The following is a 22122-nucleotide window of genomic DNA, read 5'->3' as shown; positions in this document are numbered from 1 at the left end:
AGTTTCCATTCATTTTCCATTTGGCACAATTTTGCTTGTTCAGCTTGTATTTTCTGCATTGCCTTTGCCTTTTCCAATTTTACTAAGAGCTCTGCTTCAGCCTCCGCTCGTTTGCTAGAGACCATGGAGAGAGAAGAGTGGACTGAAGGTGTCCTTGTTTTCTGCATTGCTCCCACCTTTCCGGGTTTTACTGAGGGACCTGCTTCATCTTCAGCTTGTTTATTAGAGGGCACCTCCGAGATTACTGTTTCTGTGTTAGTATATCCAAAAATGGAGCCATATTCATTTTTGTTTAGTATCTCCCTCACCCTTTCTTTTTCCAATTCATCATTAAACATATTTTCAATAGTTCCCTTTCTTTTACACACAATGTCACAAATCTCAGCTGTGAGGGAGATGCAGGCATCCATTTTCTTGGTGATTTCTGGGGTGGAAGTACAGTTGCGTCTGATAGGCTCATATAGTTCATACACTGTGTCATGTTCAGTTTTTATGTTTTGTTGAATATTGTCGAGGTCGTCCAGTGCACAAAATGCCTTCAGTTTTGTCCTGGAGTCTCTTGCTATTTGTTTCCAAAAGCTGTATGCTTTACTGAAGTCTTTCTCATATTGTTTAGCCCTCTCTTCTCGCAGCTCCCTACCCTTGTCTGTTAAGGTTCTTTCACGGGAGCTGGACCTGGATGGTTGACCATTAATGTTGTCCATCTTTTGTGATTTGAGTGACATTTTATGAGGCTTGTTGTATTAAAGATTTGTGTTCAAATATCTGGGCTGTGGTTCATTTAGTTCACAAGGTGATGCCTTCACACATTCTTTAACAATAAAATATCATAACTGTAGCCAAATGAACACACAACAGCTATGAGGATAAAAACTTATATTGCTCTTTACCCTTTCAACATTTTCATTTAAAGAGGCATTGTAAGTGTATCATTCACGGATAAAATACATGGGCTACTGTGGCCTTTACTGTGTATTTAACTCTTAAACCCTTGAAACACTTAATTTCTACTGCATGTTTATTCTTGACATTTAACTCAGAAACAACATTCAGTGCGTTGCTCCATTTTCTTTCTTTCTCCCGTTTCTTTATTATTTCAGTCCAGTGTCTCTCACTGCATTTGGCTGTACCTTTAGAAGATGGGTTACTGTTCATTTACTGCGTGTGCGCCAAAGTGCAGGCTGCGTAGGCTGTGTCGGCTGCTGACAAAGGACGACGAGGATGGCTCGGACGTGATGGTCAAGTTTTCACTGTAGCGGCCCTTGGTTCCCAAGAAAGGAGGCGGAGAGTTCCTTACGGGTGCATGAGTTTATTTCTTTGGTGTAGCACCGTGAAAACTATGAGGGAATATACAAAGAAAACAAAACAAGAAGTAAAAGTTAAACACATTACACTTCACATACAACTTCCCCAACACAGATTCAAAAAGCACCCAATTTCTTACTATAAAAAAGGCAAACAAACAAAACTACATTTTATTAACCCATTACAAAATTACTAAAACCTTATTTGAAGAATTAAAATATAATGTGAACGGCATCACCCCAAAACAAAAAATAAAACAAGACATCAAAAATAAAGTAATAGCCCAAAATTAAGATACACACCTTGTTCCACAAACCAAGGGGCTAATAGGAGGATGGAAGGTGCCGTCTATACTGTGTGTCACTGTCTCCTAATAACAGAACAAAACCAAACGATAAGGGAACCTGCACCAACACAAAGATTACAAAAAATTCAACAAAGAAAACTCACTCAACGAGCCACGGACATGGTTCAAACAAAGCCAGCAGCGCAAACACTGAGCCAGCCAGGGGAGAACAAAGGGAGGATGGTGGTGATGCGCACAGGTGAGCGCACACACCCACAGGAAGAGCTTACAGGTGACAGTGGCCTCCTGCATTTTATACCCCAGAATACTGACCACTAGATGGCAGTAATACACTGACCTTTACAGTCAGCAAATGTATTTACGTTATATACTATATTATATATATTTACAGAGTTTGTGGTTGGACGAAGCCATTTATCATCATACAATTGTGTCTTTTTAAGTCATAATGATAAGTGCAACCACTCAAATGGCCCTGATCAAAGGTTTACACACCCTCAGAGTTTTGGCCCGATCATACAGGCTAAGGGTAACTGTCCACACCTGTGACTTGTTTGCTTGTAATTTGTGTCTGTGTATAAAAAGTCTGTGAGATCCTAAGTTCTTGACAAACACGTGCATATTTCATCCATTTCTGTTCTGACTTGGCTGGATTTTGAGCATAAGAAAAGTCAAAAGACCTGAGGGAGAAGGTTGTTCAACTTTATAAAACAGGAAAGGATATAAAAAAAGATATCCAAAGATGTGAAAAAGTCAATCAGCAGTGTTCAAATAAATAAAAGTGGGTATTATAGGTTTCTGTTGATACCAACCCAAGTTCAGACTCTCTGATGATCAGTTTCTTTAAAGGGATAGTTCAACATTTTGGCAAATTGGCCCATTGCCATAATCCCTATAGTCATAGCAGTAGGTTCGTTACCTTTAATTGTCGGTGCAAGCTGTTTTTAGAACGGCGGAGCAGAGCCGTGAGCTGCTCAGAGCTACGCTACGGAGGCTCATGGGATTTCTTGGTTTCAAACTCATCAAACTCATCAAATACACAATCCAACAACTGCACAATGCTCTGGTGGACAAGTTGTGACCTGCACATTCACCACGCTATGAGATAATAACACAACGTTACCAGACAGAGTTGTTTTAGAGGGAAATTCATGCAAAACCGCTGATGCGCGTTGCGTTTAGGGACAGTTTTTCATCAACAGTCTCTGCGTTTCCCTCTAAAACAACTCTGTCTGGTAACGTTGTGTTATTATCTCATAGCGTAGTGAATGTGCAGGTCACAACTTGTCCACCAGAGCGTTGTGGAGTTGTTGGATTGTGTATTTGATGAGTTTGATGAGGGAAACTAAGAAATCCCATGAGCCTCCGTAGCGTAGCTCTGAGCAGCTCACGGCTCTGCTCCGCCGTTCTAAAAGTAGCTCACACCAACAATTAAAGGTAACGAACCTACTGCTATGACTATAGGGATTATGGCAATGGGCCAATTTGCCAAAATGTTGAACTATCCCTTTAAATGATTGTGTTATTTCGGGATGTCTCATAGTTTAGTTTGAATCCCATTCAAAATATGAGAAATGTGTTTTGCCTGAGCACTCATGTTTTCCATAAATTATGGCGCACATTTTGCAAAATCTGCCCGGGTATGTAATCGAAAAATACACTAGGACAAAAATAGATTCCAAGAAAAACAAGAAAAGCTTTTTCTTCCCCAACATGACTTGCAGATGAAATCGTTCGATGTTTCTTACAAGAACGAGTTCCGTTTGATGCCAAGCTTTTTCTAGTTGTAGCCTACTCACTATTGCCCAAGTTTCACAATAACCCAGCATGCACCAACCCTGATATAGGGTGAAGTCAGGTAAAATGGGCCACTTTTTGGTAAACGATTAATAAGACCATCAAAAACGCTATGCATGAAATCCATTGATATTTTTAAAAATCGACATAGGTCTCTTAAATGTTTCTGTGTGAAAAAAAAATTAAAAAGTATAATTATTTTGGAATTATGAGAGTTAAAGTATCGGGATATTCCCTCTCGAGGTACGATGAAGGTTCAGGTAAAATGGGCCAGCCGTTCAGTTAAATTGGGCCAAGAGAGAACAACACAGTAATTTTAGCAGAAATCATTTAAATTTTCTGTCATGGCCTGAGGGGGTCTGTATCACCTTCACTGGCACTAAGCAGCTTTGAGGAGCATGGTAGGAACCCGGCTCTCACTTAAAGCAGAAGTGAGTGATATATTTGTGTTAATATAAGTCTTAAATAGTTGTATCTTCCGACAGCAATCACTTACATAGAGTGTTTGGACTGAAACACGGGTCTCTCAGTCCCTCTGCTCTGCTCTGAGCCGAAGAGAAAACATTTATCGTATCCTACAGTTTTTATCCAATGAGGAGAGAGAACGGCATGCAGGGCTGTGTGTGCAGCCAAGGAACGCCGTGAATGTGGTGACGTAGCGACGAGGACTGTTATGGTGCGTTCAAGGAAACTCGTATTTTTCCGACCCTGAAGTGGTACCAGTTCGATCTGGTACGAGTTCACCGGTCGGAAGTTACGAGTGGCCGTTATAGTGACTTTCACCGGTAAAACAGGTCGGAAAAACACGAGTGGGTTGCCTGGAACGCTACAAAGTCGTAAGTTGTGACTTGAAGCTGTAATTTACGATTTCAAAAGCCTGCCTGGAACGCAGCATTAGCGAAAACGACCGGATCACTCACTTCTGCTTTAAGTTTCACTTTCACTTTCGCGAGTCACGACAAGGAGGGAGCAGGCAAAGCGGCACCTTTCTGTCGGATTGTGTAGGCTATGTGTGTTTACTGTGAAATGATCTGCTGGTAACAGAAACATAGTTTTTACGTCTTCTGTTAAAGGTGTACAGAAAAGAAAATTGAATTTGAGCCCACTTTGGGTCATAAAATTAATGTGATAACTCATCTTTCAGACGTTGTAGGCCAAACTTTGTGCAAAATTCTATTTTTGAGTAAATCCGGGATGAAAGTGTGTATTTTTTTTTTCGCATTGGATAATGCAGGCGCACGGATTATACGTCAGCCTGTACACGATTCACCAGCCACTGCTATTGGATCCGTCATCCGTCATTCAAAGTCTGAGACACGCACACACACACGGAGCTCGGGCTCGCCCCAAGCTTTGAATATCCCGCCCGCTCGATAACGACCAATCAAATTCGTTTTCCTCACTCGGGTAAACTCGTGTTGCAGCTCGTGACAACTCGGCGCGACAAACAGGACAAACGGCCATTTCTGTACACCTTTAATATCCATGCACCGGGAGATCAGGATGTTTACGGCGCTACGTGCTAGTGCTCATGGGAAATGTGTTTTGCCTGAGCACTCATGTTTTCCATAAAGAATGGCGCACATTTTGCAAAATCTGCCCGGGTATGTAATCGAAAAATACACTAGGACAAAAATAGATTCCAAGAAAAACAAGAAAAGCTTTTTCTTCCCCAACATGACTTGCAGATGAAATCGTTCGATGTTTCTTACAAGAACGAGTTCCGTTTGATGCCAAGCTTTTTCTAGTTGTAGCCTACTCACTATTGCCCAAGTTTCACAATAACCCAGCATGCACCAACCCTGATATAGCCTACTTTGAAATGTAGATTAGTTGTTGTTGTTTTTTCCTCAATTTGAATTGCCCCAAATTATTAAGAAACGCTGACAAAGCTCCAGATACTCAGTTCCTCAAAGACTATTGAGATTAAATGTATAAAAATCAATTTGATTGTATTGTTTTTCTCCAAATGGATGAATACAAAAAGGTGAGAACTAACACTTTCAAGTGACAAGCAACTTAAACAAAAGAGAAGTTTAAAAAGATGCTGCGCGAAAATAATTTTGGCATCCGTCCTGCTGAATCATAACTTCAACTTATGACTTCTGCTCTAAACCCCGTAGAGGTACAAGAACTTATCGGAAAAAAATGACAAAGTGACTTATATCCAGACAGAACAGAATTGTATTATCTTTTTTAATTTCTATAACTGTTTATTGTTTTGTTTTACTTTACACACTTCACAACACACTGATAAAGGGAAAACATACAAAAATAAAACGTGTTTTCAGATGTAAGAACAAGCGAGAACATTAAAAAAATAGATACCGTATATTTAAAAGCAGCGCTTCATGTATGTGCTCAGTTACTTTGAGTATGTCCAACTCTAAGGTCAACGGTTTCCCATGTATTCATCCTCCAGGACATGTGAGGGACCAGAGGAAAATTAAAGCAAATTATGAAAACCCCCAAAAAATTGTGCATTGGGAGAGAGAGAGGAGGGAATAGACGATGCTCCCTGTGGGATCTTTATACACAAATGTTTCCACTATGACTAAACTTCTAAGAACATGTTGACGGATACACGTAAACAAACTGTCTTCACCAGAAAAACTAAAATTTACAACCACACGCGCACAGTTCTCGTGAAAAGAGGGTGACCTTAACCCTTCAAATGGACTATGTTCAGATGAATACACTTCCTGTAGAGTAGAGCACCATTCCTCAGAGGACCGTGTGGCTGCAGGTTTCTGCTCCAACGAAGAGCACAGTTTGACCAATCACCTACTTTAAAGAGATAGTTCAACATTTTGGCATTTTGGCCCATTGCCATAATCCCTATAGTCCAACAACTCCACAACGCTCTGGTGGACAAGTTGTGACCTGCACATTCACCACACTATGAAATAATAATAACACAACGTTACCACACAGAGTTGTTTTAGAGGGAAATTCATGCAAAACCGCTGATGCGTGTTGCCTTCGGGGACAGTTTTTCATCAAGCAGTCTCTGTATTTCCCTCTAAAACAACTCTGTGTGGTAACGTTGTGTTATTATCTCATAGCGTGGTGAATGTGCAGGTCACAACTTGTCCACCAGAGTGTTTTGGAGTTGTTGGATTGTGTATTTGATGAGTTTGATGAGGGAAACCAAGAAATCCCATTAGCCTCCGTAGCCACACCGGCCCTTCGTGGAATCGGTTGCCCATTCTTGCTCTATAGCAAACTGAAACAAGCTGCTTCGGTGCTGTGTTTCAGTTCAGGTACTTCCATCAGTCCGTTCACATGGCAACACGCTATAAAGGCCGAACACAAAGGGCTATTTTCAGCGTTCGCCATCTTGGCTTCGTAGCTGAAGGGGATGGAGCCAACAACTGGTCTTCAAACGGCGCTGATGACGACTTCATTGCCAGGAGGTTCGATTTGACGTCAAATCAGCCAACAGGTTGTCGAAAACCGCGGTTACATTTTGCAAATGTCACTTCCTGTGAGGTCACAAGAGCTGGGTTTGAAATTGTTGTAAATCGTGGTTACCCTACCTGACTGACTGAAGCATCTGATTTGAGACAGAGCACATGTTCCAGCCTTAAAGGAGAATTCTGGTCATTTTTTACCCCTAAATCGACACCCAGTGTTGGGGGGAGCAAAAAACGCGACTAAAATTTAAGCAGGCAAACCGGAGTTACACCATCGCTAGACGGCGCTAGCAATAGCAACAACGCTAAAGTATGAGGGCAAATTTTTCAACCACAACAAACACTCAAAAAACAATAAAATATCTATGGTCATCACAACATGGAAAAAGTGTTTGTTTCTGTGGCGGGGAGAGCAGGCGCTCTGTGATCGGATAGTAATGTCTTTCCAGGACGTTCCAGAGTTCGGCTATCTGAGGTGAGTGACTACGTGCAAAAACACAAAGTTTATACTGTTTATACTCAGTATAACCGTACAGTCTATGAGTTCAGTGGTGTGTCATAAGGTTGAAAGAATTCCCTCCATAGTTTAGCGTTGTCTCTATCGCTAGTGCCGTCTAGCCATGGTGTAACTCTGGTTTGCCTGCATCAATTTTAGTCGCGTTTTTTGCTCCAACCAACACTGGGTGACCATCAGGACAACGATTTAGGGGTAAAAAATGACAGGAATTCTCCTTTAAACTGGACCCTTCAATGAAACCTGGACACTTTTCAACAACCCTGGATCCAACGTTAACAATCTCTTGTCCGTTCCCAATGTGCGTACAATATTTTTTTTCATTATTCAGCTTGAGAGACCACACCGTTATTTTATTTTTTTTGATGAATGAGATAAATATTCATAATTGAAATAAATAAGTAGAGAGTTGAAGCTAGTCTGCTGGTTCTTCTTCTCTTCAGGTGGTGTTCCTCCTCCGGAACGAGCCCGGCCGGCTGGACAGCAGAGAGGAGTGGGCGTCCCGCATCTTGTCTCTGAACGTCCGGGTGGAGTAGTAGTACAGCAGCGGGTTGACCACGCTGTTCGATGCCGCCAGACACAGCGTCACCACCACCGCGCGCTGCAGCCGCACCACGGCCGCGCAGCTCCAGCGGCCGCAGATGGCGTGCAGGTGCAGCGAGCGGATCAGGTGGTAGGGCAGGAAGCAGAGCAGGAAGGTCAGCGTCACCATGGCGACCAGGTACACCGACCGCTGCCGGTTGCGGCGGCGCGCGCTGCCGGACGGGCCGCCGCTGCAGTGGAGGCTGGAGCGCGTCGTCAGGTGTTGGATGATTTTGCTGTAGCAGGCGATGATGGTGAGGAAGGGGAGCAGGAAACCCACCGAGACGCCCACGTAGTTCAGGATCAGAATCCGGCCCCAGGAGGAGAAACCGGACGGCTCGAAGCACCGCGGAGACCCCGCCCTGAGACAGAGAGAGAGAAAGTTATTTATTTGGGGTTTTTTGTAATGTATGAAGGAGTATTAGGGCCATCCAAAAAAAAAAAAAAGCCAGGCCAAAAAAAAAAAAAAAACTGGGTACAAAAAAAAAAAAGCCGGGTAAAGAAAAAAAGCAAGGTACAAAAGGGGAGTGTTAGGGCCAGCCAAAAAAAAAAAATCCGGGAGGAAAAAAAGTCCGGTAAAAAAAACAACATTTTTTTTTTTTCTTACCTTCCTTTTTTTTTACCCATTTTTTTTTCTTTTTTTTTTGGCTGGCCTTTTTTTTTGCCTAACTTTTTTTTTTTTTACCTGTTTTATTAGTTTTTTTTACCCGTTTTTTTGCCTTTACCCACTTTTTTTTTTAACCATTTTATTTTATTTTTTTGCCTAACTTTTATTTTTATTTTTTTTTGGCCTGGGTTTTTTTTTTTATCCTAACTTTTTTTTGTCTGTTTTTGTTTTTCTTGTGCCGGATTTTTCTTTTTTTGCCTGACTTTTTTTTTTTTTGCATATTTAATTTTTTTTGGCCTAGCTTTCGTTTTGTTTTTTCCTAACTTTTTTTTTGTCTGTTTTTTTTTTTTTTCTTTGGGTGGCCCTAATATCCTTCGTAGTATTCTGCGTATTCATGAACATACAATATGTAAATACACCGGATTTAGCTCTGAGGCTAATTTCCATCTGCAGTCCCGCAGTTCACACAAAAACAACATTAGACAAGGACAAGAACAGGAACAAAGCACAACATGGTACAAATACCGTATCACAATATATACAATATATCACACAGTAGCTTCAGTCAGAAGGAGCAAGGAGTAGTAGTAAAATTAAAGTGCATTTAATTGACAAATGTGTCGTACAGCGCTGTTAAGATTCATTAAAGTGCATCTGTTATAAAGTGCATTTTTTAAAAGTGCATCTGCAATAAAGTGCTGGTTTTTAAAGTGCATGGAGTAAAGTGCCTACTATTTTTAGTAATCTAAAATAAGAGAACTACCCTTAGTGTTCACAGAGCTGGTTATCAGTCAGCCATGTTTTCAGCTGTTTTTTAAATGCGACATACTATGTGAATGAGTTTTCCCTTATGACCAGCGGTAGTGTATTCCATGTTGAGCAACAATAGATTTATAAAAACCTTCTGTGCAAATGCTGTTCTCCTAAACTAAACCTATACGATCAACATTCAGCTCAAAAGTCAAAAAGTTCACACACAAACAATAAGTTTTCATTTTTTCGTCTTCAGTGTCTCACCGGTTTATCACCCCATTGGACAGGAAGGGAACAGAGGACACGCCCACAAACACCCAGACTCCCAGGCAGACCAGAAAGGTCCGAGTGGGCGTGGCCACAGAGCGGTGTCGGAGGGGCTTGGCCACGGCGAACCAACGGAGCACGCTCAGTAGAGTGAGGAAGAGGATGCTGCAGGAGGAAGAGCAGCAGAGTGTGTGTTCCTGTATTACAGACATTGTGGGGACTATGACGCCATTTTGAGGACTTAAGGCGATAGTTCAACATTTTGGCAAATTGGCCCATTGCCATAATCCCTATAGTCATAGCAGTAGGTTTGGTACCTTTAATTGTCGGTGCAAGCTATTTTTAGAACTTACATTTCTTGGTTTCCCTCATCAAACTCATCAAATACACAATCCAACAACTCCACAACGCTCTGGTGGACAACACTGCAAAAAAAACTCAAAATCTTTCCAAGAATATTTGTCTTATTTCTTGTCAAAATGTCTCTTTCCACTTAAAATAAGACTCATCACCTTAAAATGTACTTCTTTTTAGATCATTTCCAAAATATCTTCACTTAAAATAAGTAGGAAAATCTGCCAGTGAAAGAACGTTTTTTGTGCTTGTAATAAGAAAGAAAAACTTGCTCTACTCTCAGATTTCTCTACTTATTTCAAGTGAAAATATGCTTCAAAGAAGTAAAAAGTGTCTAAAAACAAGCTCCTTTTTAATGTGATGAGTCTTATTTTTAGTATAATGAGACATGTAATTGTTCTGACTAGAAATGACATTTTGACTAAAACTAAGACAAATATTCTTGGTAAGATTTTGAGTTTTTGCAGTGAAGTTGTCATGTAACATTACGAGACAGAGTTGTTTTAGAGGCAAATGCAGCCAGAACTACATTTCAAAAGCAAAAGTAGTTCTGAGTATTTGCTTCTCGTGTTGTAATGTTACATAATAATACGTTATTATTTCATAGCGTGGTGAATGTGCAGGTCACAACTTGTCCACCAGAGCGTTTTGGAGTTGTTGGATTGTGTATTTGATGAGTTTGATGAGGGAAATGCTAAAGTACTGGGCAGCTCACATCTCTGCCCTACCGATCTAAAAACAGAACTAAAACTATATATAGGGATTATGGCAATAGGCGAACTTGCCAAAATGTTGAACTCTCCCTTTAAACCAGTGTGTGTCTGTGTTACCTGGTGTACAGGTTGACGTAGAAGCCGAAGACGCACAGGCGGCACAGCCAATCAGGGAAGTCCCACACTCCGCCCCTGAAGTAGTAGGCCAATCGCAGCGGCAGCGTGAGCGAGAAGCTGCCGTCGGAGATGGCGAGGTTCATCATGACCACGCAGGACGGAGAGTTCCTGTGAGGGGAAACACCAGGACACAGTCAGAGCTGCAGCTCCCTCTCACGTCCACCAGATGGTGCTGTGGGAGCGAGGACAGTCTGACAGGCCAGTTACAGTAAAGGGATAGTTCAACATTTTGCCATAATCCCTATAGCAGTCATAGCAGTAGGTTCATCATTTGAGATCGGCGGAGCAGAGCCGTGAGCTGCTCGGTGAACACAATGGAGGTGAACGGTGCAGGTCCCCTGTCCCTCATCAAACTCATCAAATACACAATCCAACAACTCCACAACGCTCTGGAGGACAAGTTGTGGCCTGCACATTCACTACACTATGAAATAATCATGTAACATTATGTAACATTACGACATATGAAGCACATACTACTTATAATACAATACAACCGTTTTTGCTCTGTGTGCGTATGTATGTGTGGATGTGGGCATTCATGCATGCATGCGTGCGAGCATGCATGCATGAATGCGTGTGTGTATGTGTGCGCACGTGTGGATATGCACTGTATGAAAATATGTAGACGTGTGAGCATGCATGCATGCGTACAAGCATGTTTTCCTTTTCCTCTTGTGTGTGCCGGTGTTTGTTTTGTGTTTGGTGTGTCTTGTAAGCCCATGAGGGCTGGGCACCTATGGTGCAAGACACCACGTTTAATAAAAACAAAATACTGTACAATAGAGGGTATGCGTTTACGTCACGTTGCCCTCGCAACGCCCCGTTCGATTGGACTGAGTGGCAAAACAAGCGTCCCTCAACATGCTGGCGGATAGCGGTGGACCATGCGGTGGACTCATAAACTGGATAAAATATCTTATATCAAAACAAATTGATGTAAATAGGAATCGACAACCAGCTCCCCAAAACCGTCTGCTGCACGGACACTTCCTGTAACACGCAGAGTGACCGCGGTACCTGCAGAGTGACTGACAGGCTGCTGTTATTGTGCAGAAGGACGAGATTACAGCTGTTACTGTCGTCCTGACTGTGACTCCCGACGCTTAAACCTGCGCGCTGCTTTTATTCTGAAAAACTCTGACCAGTCAAACTGTGTTAGAGGACTAATTTATCTGTCTAAACATCATAACTACGACACCTGAAACTGTAAACACAGCTGATCGATCGAAAACAATGACCGCTCCAGTGAATTTACTTTCCGCCATTCTTGAATGTAACTCGGTCAAAGTGAGACGTATCCTCAAGATTTTTAGCAGCTCTGTTACAGTAGGTCATGCATGATTTACATGCTGGCAAAGCTTGACATGTCAGACGTGTATGGGCTCGGAGAAAATCGCTTCGTTACTTGCTCGTTTTTAAACTTTGGCGGCTCTGCCACTCGTCTTTTTGCCACTCAGTGGACGTTCCACAGCGACTTCCGAGTACCGTGACGTCATGTGCATACCCTCTATACAATACTACTACAACTACTTGCACCACTACTAACTCCACTCGTAATGTTACATGATTATTTCATAGCGTGGTGAACGTGCACAACCTCCATTGTGTTCACTGAGCAGCTCACGTCTCTGCCCCGCCGATCTCAAAACAACATGCACCGATAATTAAAGGTAATGAACCTATGACTATAGGGGTTATGGTGATAGGAGAAATTGACTAAATGTTGAACTGTCCCTTTAAAGACTGCACTGCACATAGAGCTGAGGACACACACACACACACAGTCTTCACCGAGGGTTGATCATGTTGTTTATCCATGTTTGCATAGAAGGTAAGTCAGCGGTGTGCTTGATTTGTTTACAGTGTGGTAGGCAAATGAATGGTGGCAGAATGAGCAGCAGCCTGAAGTTTAGCTTTTCAAGGGGTTGTTTGTCTTGTTAGTTTCGTTAACATTAGCATTTACAGCTGCTTTTTTTTGCATTTACAATAGAAGAAGTTATAATAAATGTTAGAGCTACTTCATCAGAACTGACTGATGCTACAACAAGTGCATCAAAAGTCGGGTTGTGGGCTGGCTAGAGACATACAAAGCAAAACAATAGGGTTGATGTCAAAACTGGAGAGACAGCTTCTAACAAAATGTAATATGACATATATGATGTTGTATTGACATGCTGCTATTGAAATAATATATGTAATGGATTTGTATGTGGTATTACACATTGCAGTCTTCATATTCTGGGATTGTGGTCTTTTTTTCTTTACCCGGCGTCTTTCTTTTTTTTTTTTAACCCGTTATTTTTTATTTTTTTTTTTACCCGTTTCTTTTGTCTGGTTTTTTTTTTCTTGTGCCAGATTTTTCTATTTTTTGCCTGCCTTTTTTTTTTCTTTTTCTTTGGATGGCCCTAATACTCCTTTGTAGTATTCTGCGTATTCATGAACATACAATATGTAAATACACCAGATTTAGCTCTAAGGCTAATTTCCATCTGCAGTCCCGCAGTTCACACAAAAACATTTGGTGTGTCTTTTTGTTACAAAGACAGTTGGTATCCATTTGCAACCATCATATGTTCATGCACTGCTACACCGAGACCCCCTGTAACTCAGAGAAGCCACGGAGGACTCTGAAACTTCTCCCAGCCCTTAGTCCACATGAGGGAAATTAGAATTTTGAACTATCCCTTTTAACTAATAAATAGTTCCCTATACTAATGACACACTGGACAGAAGAGACATGTTTCTATGTCGTCTGGCTGTTTGGTTGGTGGTTGTTCTGACCTGCGGCTGCTCTGCAGAAAGAAAACCGCCAACGCTCCGATGTTGCAGGCGAACGCCACCGGAAACACCAGCAGGTAGGTGAACGTGTACGCGCGGTACTTGAAGGCATCGTCGTTGTGGAAACACGTCGCCAGCAACTCATTTGTCACAGAGGTGTTGTTGCTACTGGCGTTGGGAGTGGTTAGCAGGCGCTCTGCAAAACACACACACACAATACAAACAGTATTAACCCTGGATATACAGTATATTCACAACAAACAAGTTAATGATATAAGATATAAACCCATAACAAATGCGGGGCGTTTAAAGTATTTTAGTAAGTAGTTGATTGGTTTTCCAGTTTGACATGAGTGACATGGCCTGTTTAGAAACACAACAATGCACTGCTGCCCTTTTTTATTCACCCATAAGCACATAATCACACTCTCCCTGAATTATACATTAGCATCTGTGCAATAGGCCTACACTGCAAAAAAAAACTCAAAATCTTTCCAAGAATATTTGTCTTATTTCTTGTCAAAATGTCTCATTTCTAGTCAAAACTAATCTCTTTCCACTTAAAATAAGACTCATCACCTACAAATTAACTTGTTTTTAGATCATTTTCACTTGTTTCAAACAAATATTCACTTGAAATAAGTAGAAAAATCTGCCAGTGAAAGTAAGTTTTTTTGTGCTTGTAATAAGAAAGAAAAACTTGCTCCACTATCAGATTTTTCTACTTATTTCCAATGAAAATAGACTTGAAATAAGTAAAAAGTGTCTAAAAACAAGCTACTTTTTTATGTATATCTATGTATGTATTTGTATAAATATACATATTTTAGGTATAATGAGATTGGTTTTGACTAGAAATAAGACAAATATTCTTGGTAAGATATTGAGTTTTTGCAGTGTATACCCATGGATGTACACACACACAGCACAGTCACTGTGTTACTCTCATACTGAAGGAAACCTAAACATACGAGAGGCTGGAATACAATAGTTTAATATTCAACAGTCAGTACATTTACGTGACACTTGAAAAAACCTAATTATTGCCTTAATCCGACTATAACTGGACAACTGAAGTGCATGTAAACACCTTAGTCCGACTGAAATCGGAGTTGGAGAACTCCGATTACAGTAAGACAACCAGATAATGCGATTGGAATTCGATTTTCACCGTTATGTATACACCTTACTCGGCTCCACAACAGTAGAGAAGTGGAGAAGAGAAGCTGCCTGAACACGGCAAAGTAGCGCAGATTCAATGCATTTCACACAGAGTGACCAGCAAGAGTGTTTTATTTAAAAAAAATAAAAAAAATAAAAGAGAGAGAGATGAAAAAGGAAGCCCGTATCCTATTGTCAGCGTGAATCCGGCCCAGACTGACGCGTCTGGTCAAGAACTGCAGTTGAGAATTTATTATTATGCACTAAGTTGTTTATATTCAGTTTTTTACGAGGTGACAGAAAAGTCAACAGGACAGGGGGGCGTATTAACCCGCTTAAACAACGGGTGACGCCGCATGAGGGGGCGGACCCCGTCAGTTATTCAGTTTTCTCAGCTGCATGTAAATTGAGACAAGGACAGAAGTCAGATTAGATGCCAATATCGAATTTTGAGCATAGTTTGATTAAGCTCTGCATGGAAACGTACTACTGTGGCCGGTCTGTAAACCAGGCGAAACCAGTCGGCCTGTTGTAAACAAAAACTGGGTTCGTTACATAAACCTCATCGGGTCGCCGGGTTAGAAACGGCCCTTTTGTTTCCTGGGCTGCGAATTTGAATAAACTGTTCAACAGTCCTCCTATCTATCTAGAGACATGTAAATTATTATGAGAGGCCCTGTGTGTGTTTATTTGAAATGCTGATGCAATAGACAGATAAAGAGAAGGGAGTGTGTTCACTGGAGAGCGCACAGAGAAGGGCTTTCTTAGTTCGTATCACATCATGAAACTGCACATTTATGTGAAGCAGTGGGACATAATGACGCCTTCAACCTTTCTTCACTGCACCTGTAGCCTTAAAAAAAGAAAACCAGGAAGTTGGCAGTGAAAGGCATCGCAAATTCACAGTAACCTGAACTCACCCTTCAACTTTCTGGCACTCCCTGCAAACAGCTACATGCCAGCAGCAGCACTTTCTTTCCTCATGCCATTGCTCTTATAAATAGTGTATTATACTCACCCATTCATTCATTATTGTTTTGCAAAACCAACCACATACACGTACGTAGGCGTTAAATTTGTCTTTTACATTGTCAGTTTCCATATTGTCTGTAAATAATTCACATATGTCAAGCTGAATCCTTCAAAGGGGCGTCTTCCACTTTGTTTCTTTGTTTGTCTACTAATTGCAGGTGATTGTTATTCAGTAATAAATGATTAATGAGGTTTACACAGATGTTTCATGGTGTTTCTCTTGTACCAATGTTTTTAACATAAACTTTTTTAATATTTAAAGAGGAACTGTGCAAGTCCGGTCGCTTTCCCTCTGTTTTGCTAACCCTCCGCCTGGCCATGTGCATTCGTTTTTTTTAACGAAATAAACCCATGGAGCGGTGGATAACGTTATAAACAATGTTACAACTTGTATATCTGTGTAGTCTTAACCATCATAAACAAAAGATTGTGGGTTAAAGAGTGCGTTTGTGTCGCGGTGCGGGATGTTGCATGGTTCACAATTACTCTGGAGCTTTTTAATTAAGGTAAAATTAAGATAAACACAAAAAATCCTGCTTAGTTCCTCTTTTGAGTTTGATGGAGGGATAAAAACAAGTTGCACCACACACATACCAACTCTGACGTAGACAGGTGTTTTTACAAAATAGTCACACCTAGTAACCATCAGTTACGATCCAACTGAAGTATGACATATGAGCTAAAAACAGCTTGCTAATGATTGATTGATTGATTGATTGAGATATTTATTGACAACAGACAAATATGTTTAAAAATGAAAACATACATCAACACAACTGCTGCCAAATGCTAACATCAAGTAACAAGGTAAAAACGGCATAAAACCTTCAAATGACCTTCAAATGCTACATCAACAAGGACAACAGCCAGATGTAGAGCTACAAGGACCAGGAAGAGGCTGTCCCCAACCCAGAACTGAAGAGATTCAATTAATCTCACAAAAAACAACCAAAATATAGTCTATCCTTGGTATCGTGACATGAAAGCTATTTTTAGTGAGGCTGATCAACAACATATTTTCACTAATGGTTTGCGTTGTAATGTTAATTTTGTGAAACATAGGTTATTTCTTGAGTATAAAGAAAAATGGGCTAATGATATCTGGTTTAAACCAAAGCTCAGAACTTATTGCCAATTGAAAAATGTATATTGTTCAGAACCCTATGTGACTTTGCCATTGGATAGATCCAAGAGATCTTTATGTGCCCAGTTGAGGGCTGGGATTCTCCCTCTGGCAATAGAAGTTGGTAGGTTTAACTCAGTACCTGAGGATGAAAGACTATGCACATTATGTAATTTAAATGTAATTGAGGATGAACTGCATTTTGTGTTTCATTGTCCGTTATATGACGAAGCCAGGCAGTTTTTGTTTCAGAAAATGCAAAATGTGAAACCTGAGTTGTTTTGGGTTGATGATGAGGTAAAGTTGGAATGGTTCTTCAGAAAAGAAGTCTTTACTATTATATAGCTACTTTCATAAAAAGTGCCTGGTCAAAAAGAAAAAGTGAATTATTTATGTGAATTCCATGTGGTTTTTGTTTCTGTTTGGTTTTGTCTGTGCTCTGATGATTTTGTTTGGTGTCTAAATATGATGATAATGTGTCTTGTAAGCCCTTATAGGCTGGGCGCCTTAATTGGTGCACGACACGTAAATAAATATAAATTCATTCATTCATTCATATAGTCAAAACTTAACCACCAAACTTGATGATAACATTAGCGAGCCGAAACTAGACACTACCTGGGGATACGATCTGTGAGTGGAGTTGTCATGGGTTGGACCACATCCATCTAGGATTTCAGCCTTTATTTTGATTTGAGTCACAGATCTGAGAAGTTCAAAGACTGTACCCTCCAGGCTGTTGGATGCTGTTGCAGTGATAAAATCTAGTTAGCATAACTTGCTGCTACATCGACTTCTGCTTTTTGCTCAGTTATCAGGGTTTTTTAGACAACACCACCTAGGCTCAGGCAGCTGCGGTTGGTTCATGTTTTCAGTGTAAACACGGCGTCTTGTCTACAGACACAGCTGCTGCACTTCCATGTATGGCTTTGCTGTCAAATAAAAGACAATTTAGGAGAAAACCAACAAGCCAAACATTCAAACATTTACCAAACTTCCTGCAAACACAAAGTTTGTTCTGCCCGGTGCAGCTTAAGAAGGTTAGATAACCGGCTAGGGGTTCGTCTGATCGCCATGATGATCCACATTCTTGGTGGGAAGCGAGTGAGGGATCATGCAATATAATAGGCAGCACATTGTTTAAACACAAGATTACATTGGATTTGTTCAGTTTTTGATGGATTTGTTGGATTCAATAAACCAGTCAGCTGCTCAGTCATTTACAGTCTCCATGCTAAGCTAACAGCCACTGAGCTAACACCAGATAGAAGTTTTCATCTCCTCTCGAATTTGACTGTGAACAATGTTTTGGTGAAGTTCCCACATAAATTCCTCCTGACGTATACAAACTCTGACGGCTGTGAGCTTTGACCTCGGCAACTGGCTCTCGCCCATATTGTTGTTGATCTCGGAGGACAGTTTACTCTAACGTTTGGCCTCAGTTGGACACATTTAACAGCACAGAGAGGGACGGCTTCATCAGTAAACAACAATGACACTAAAAATAACAGATTAAAGGTCGTAAATCTCACTTAGGGTCAATAAAAGCAGCTGGTTCAACTTCCGAACTGTTTTATCTTCTTTCAGTTATTTTTCACCTTGTTTTCATTTTGAGGTTGTTTGATAATTTGTACTTAGTCAGTTATTCTCTTCGTATTTGTTGTGGGTGTGAGCCATTTTCTTGTTAGTTTGAGTTTTCTTGTACAGTAGTTGTTTTTTTTCGTCTTAATTGTTTTAGTCTTTTGTTGTTATTCGCTGTTCTCTTCCTTATTTGGTAGGTTTTTGTTGTTTTCTTGATAGTTTGTCCAGTTCCAGTTATCTTCCTTGTCTTTGCCATATTATTATGCTTAATTAATCTTAAGCTTTAAAAGCATTTTCTTTGTTTGTTCAAATTAAAAATTAAAAAAAATCTTTTCAATTATCATCGTCTCTCACATTGTTTCATACAAGACTAACCCTATCCGTACGTTAACCTAAGAGGGCTGCCAAGTTAATTACTTTAGCTAAAGTTAATACAACTGGTTAAGTTACTAGTAAACACTCAGTATTACATGGTTCTTTCAGTCACCAGAACATTTCTAAAACTCAGAATTTCAAGACTTTACCAGGACCTTCATGTGAGTCGACTCTTTAAATCGTCCTGTCTGTGTGTGTTTAGAAAGTTGTCTCTTACCGTTCATCCTGTCACAGCTTCATCTCTCCAACAGACGTCTGTTCATCCCTCCGTCTCTTTTAGTTCAGTCCAGCTCTTGTCTCTCCTCTGTATTCAAATCGTCCTGCTAGTGCGAGTGTTAGTGTTAGTGGGAGTGTTTGATCGCTGCATGAATTCCACGGAAGGAGGAGGACACACACACACACAAACACACACTCACTTCACCAGGCAGAGAGCCAACACACACTCAACGACTCCATGATCAATCTGATGAGACAACTGACTCACACACCTTCCCTTAACACTGAGTTTATTTGGAATCCTTTAACCCACTACAGTAACCTCATAGTAACGTGATGACACCATGTCGTGTCTTCACAAGTCAGACAAAGAAGAGAAACCTAAGGAGCAAACCACAGAAATGTAGAATACCTACAACTAAACTTATGATCGGGGCTCACTCAAAACAAGGTCATGAGAGCTGCATGTCTTCACATAAAAACTGCTGAAAATGTCGTGCAATTCAAGTCTTTGCTCAAGACCTACTTTTTCTCGCTGGCCTTCAACGTGGGTTATTATGGGAAACTCAGCTATGTATGCTGTGGAGCTGTTTATTTGTGCATGCGTATGGATCTGGAGTCTGAATGTGTTTGATATTATGTGTCTTATATGACTTGTACAGCACTTTGGTCAACAATGGTTGCTTTTAAACGTGCTATATAAATAAACTTGAACTGAACTGATTATTGATTAGCTGATTGGAAGAAAGCTGATCAACAGTTGCTGATAAAACTTTGCATTCCTTTTTTTGGGGGTCATGCAATAGAAACCAATAGATTTCAGAATAAAAACTCAGAGAAACCAAATCCTGCAAGTGTTGGATGGAGGGAACTAGAGCACTGGAAAAGAGTAGAGTAGAGTAGAGTAGAGAATACTTTATTCATCCCTAGGAGGGAAATTCAAATTAGTCCAGTAGCTCACAAGACAATGACACAAAAAAGAAAGAAAGATGGAGCAGGACCGTCGGATGGAGCAGGACCGCCGCATGGAGCAGGGCCACCGGATGGAGCAGGACCACCGGATGGAGCAGGACCTCCGGATGGAGCAGGGCCTCCGGATGGAGCAGGGCCACGGGATGGAGCAGGGCCTCTGGGTGGAGCAGGACCTCTGGATGGAGCAGGAACTCTGGATGGAGCAGGAACTCTGGATGGAGCAGGGCCACCGGATGGAGCAGGCCGCCGGATGGAGCAGGGCCACCGGATGGAGCAGGACCACCGGATGGAGCAGGACCTCCGGATGGAGCAGGGCCGCCGGATGGAGCAGGAACTCTGGATGGAGCAGGACCGCCAATACTCGCCTATGTGTTAATGTTTATCTGTAAAGGGTCCTCAATGATGCTATTAACATGGGTTATCTAGAAATGTCCTTAAATTATTGAAAATACCGCATTTGCTCATTCACCAACAATGCAGAGATGTCAGTTCTTGGGCGCTTTTGCAATACCCATATTCCGCCATCAGGAGGCACTTCCATTGGACCAATGCGTGTCCTTACTCTCTTATTCCAGTGCTCTAGAGTAGAGGGAACCAAGTGGTGGGCGGAGCTTGGTGTGACTGCTTTGTTGTGACATCACAAAGTGACAGGAAGTCCTGACGGCTGGTTTTAAGGCTCAGTTTCTCTAAAATTGCATGGTTGGCTTTATAATCACAAATAGTTGAATGTCATGCAGATTATACATTGATAAAAACCTGACAGCATTTTTTTTGTGTGGAAGTAAAAGAGTGAGAAACTTGTTTCATTGCTTCAACTTTTTTTTATTTTTCACAACAGAGAAAGAAACGATTGACTCTACAGAATCAAACGGTGCTAAAAGCTTCACAGCCATAGAGAGGAAACACAAAGGTGAGATGGATCACTCTGCTTCTCATCCAGACGTCCACCATGATGTTTGGTTTGCTGCTTAACACGCTGCACACTTAACGTAGGCACTGTCGTCCTTGGCCTTGTAATATTTTTTTGCTTTTGCGTCATCTGCAAGATTTATTGGACAATTAAAGAGACAAAGACAAACACAGGAGAGAGTGAGCACCTTTACTCGGTATTTACTGAACCAAATAACAGAGTCCACATCTGTTTATCCAGAACCAGATGAAATATCAAACATTAGTGTCAAATTGTACGAAGTCTCCAGTTTGTCCTTGAAGTCCAAGGGGACATTTGTACTTGTAAGGTCAATACGACCTTTGTCCATTGACCTTCGTCATCAAGTTCATCACTAAGTCTCTTAGGGTACTGAACAACTGACCGACAGAAAAGCGAAACAGTATCTATATAACATGTAGCGGTACTCACACTTGTCGACCTTGGCAGCCTTCTCATCAGCAGCACCTGGACAGAGACAGAGAACAACAACCGCTGTGTTTGAATCTGAGCTGGACAGAAACACAACAACCGTAGAAAACGTCAGAAATACTCACCAGCAGCAGATTGAGTCAGAGCCACCAGGGCCAAGACCAGCACAGACAGAGCCAGAGTCTTCATGTTGGAGGGTACAGATGTTCTACAGATGTTCACCACAGTAACTAAACAAAAACCTTGAGGACAGACAAAGAGACAGACGGGTCAGTCAGACGTCTACTGATGAACAGGTGAAAACGACTCGAGAACAAACCTGCTGCAGGATCAGCTTCAGTCGTTGGATGTGGATCTGCTGAACCAGGACCAGCTCTTAAATACTCTGAGTGACACGGTGCACGGTGACAGAAAGTCAAACATTGTGTCTCCAACTATTAAAAATCTGCTACATCATACTGTATACGATTCACTGAATAATGGTCCCTGTTCTTTATCTAAGGACATGTCGCCCAGAGCGTTTAGGCAGGAAGTCAAAGTCATGTTTGATGTCCTCTCTAGAAAAACATTGGCTCATTACACTTATTGAAATAAACTTTATCGGACACATTTCTGTTTTTATGTTAATTCCATGTCCTCAAGTGTGAAGTATAAACCACCGAGGGGCTGCTATACTGGTATTGTCGTCCATTGTGTGGTGGGTCCATTGAATGAGAGATAGAGGCTCAG

General features: G+C 41.2%; 1 protein-coding gene across 1 annotated transcript; it reads right to left on the bottom strand.

The window, feature by feature from the left end:
* Positions 1 to 7778: 7778 nt before the first annotated feature.
* Positions 7779 to 21582, bottom strand: cysltr3 (cysteinyl leukotriene receptor 3; the record flags this gene model as incomplete). The annotated part of the gene is made up of 5 exons (XM_083992656.1): positions 7779 to 8283; positions 9546 to 9713; positions 10733 to 10900; positions 13577 to 13769; positions 21519 to 21582. 5 exons carry the CDS (start codon positions 21580 to 21582, stop codon positions 7779 to 7781), a joined length of 1098 nt encoding a protein of 365 aa, XP_083848782.1.
* Between the last annotated feature and the right edge of the window lie 540 nt (positions 21583 to 22122).

Source organism: Trachurus trachurus (genome assembly GCF_905171665.1).
Source record: "Trachurus trachurus genome assembly, chromosome: 18".
Taxonomy (NCBI): domain Eukaryota; kingdom Metazoa; phylum Chordata; class Actinopteri; order Carangiformes; family Carangidae; genus Trachurus; species Trachurus trachurus.
This window is presented reverse-complemented; position numbering and strand designations above follow the sequence as displayed.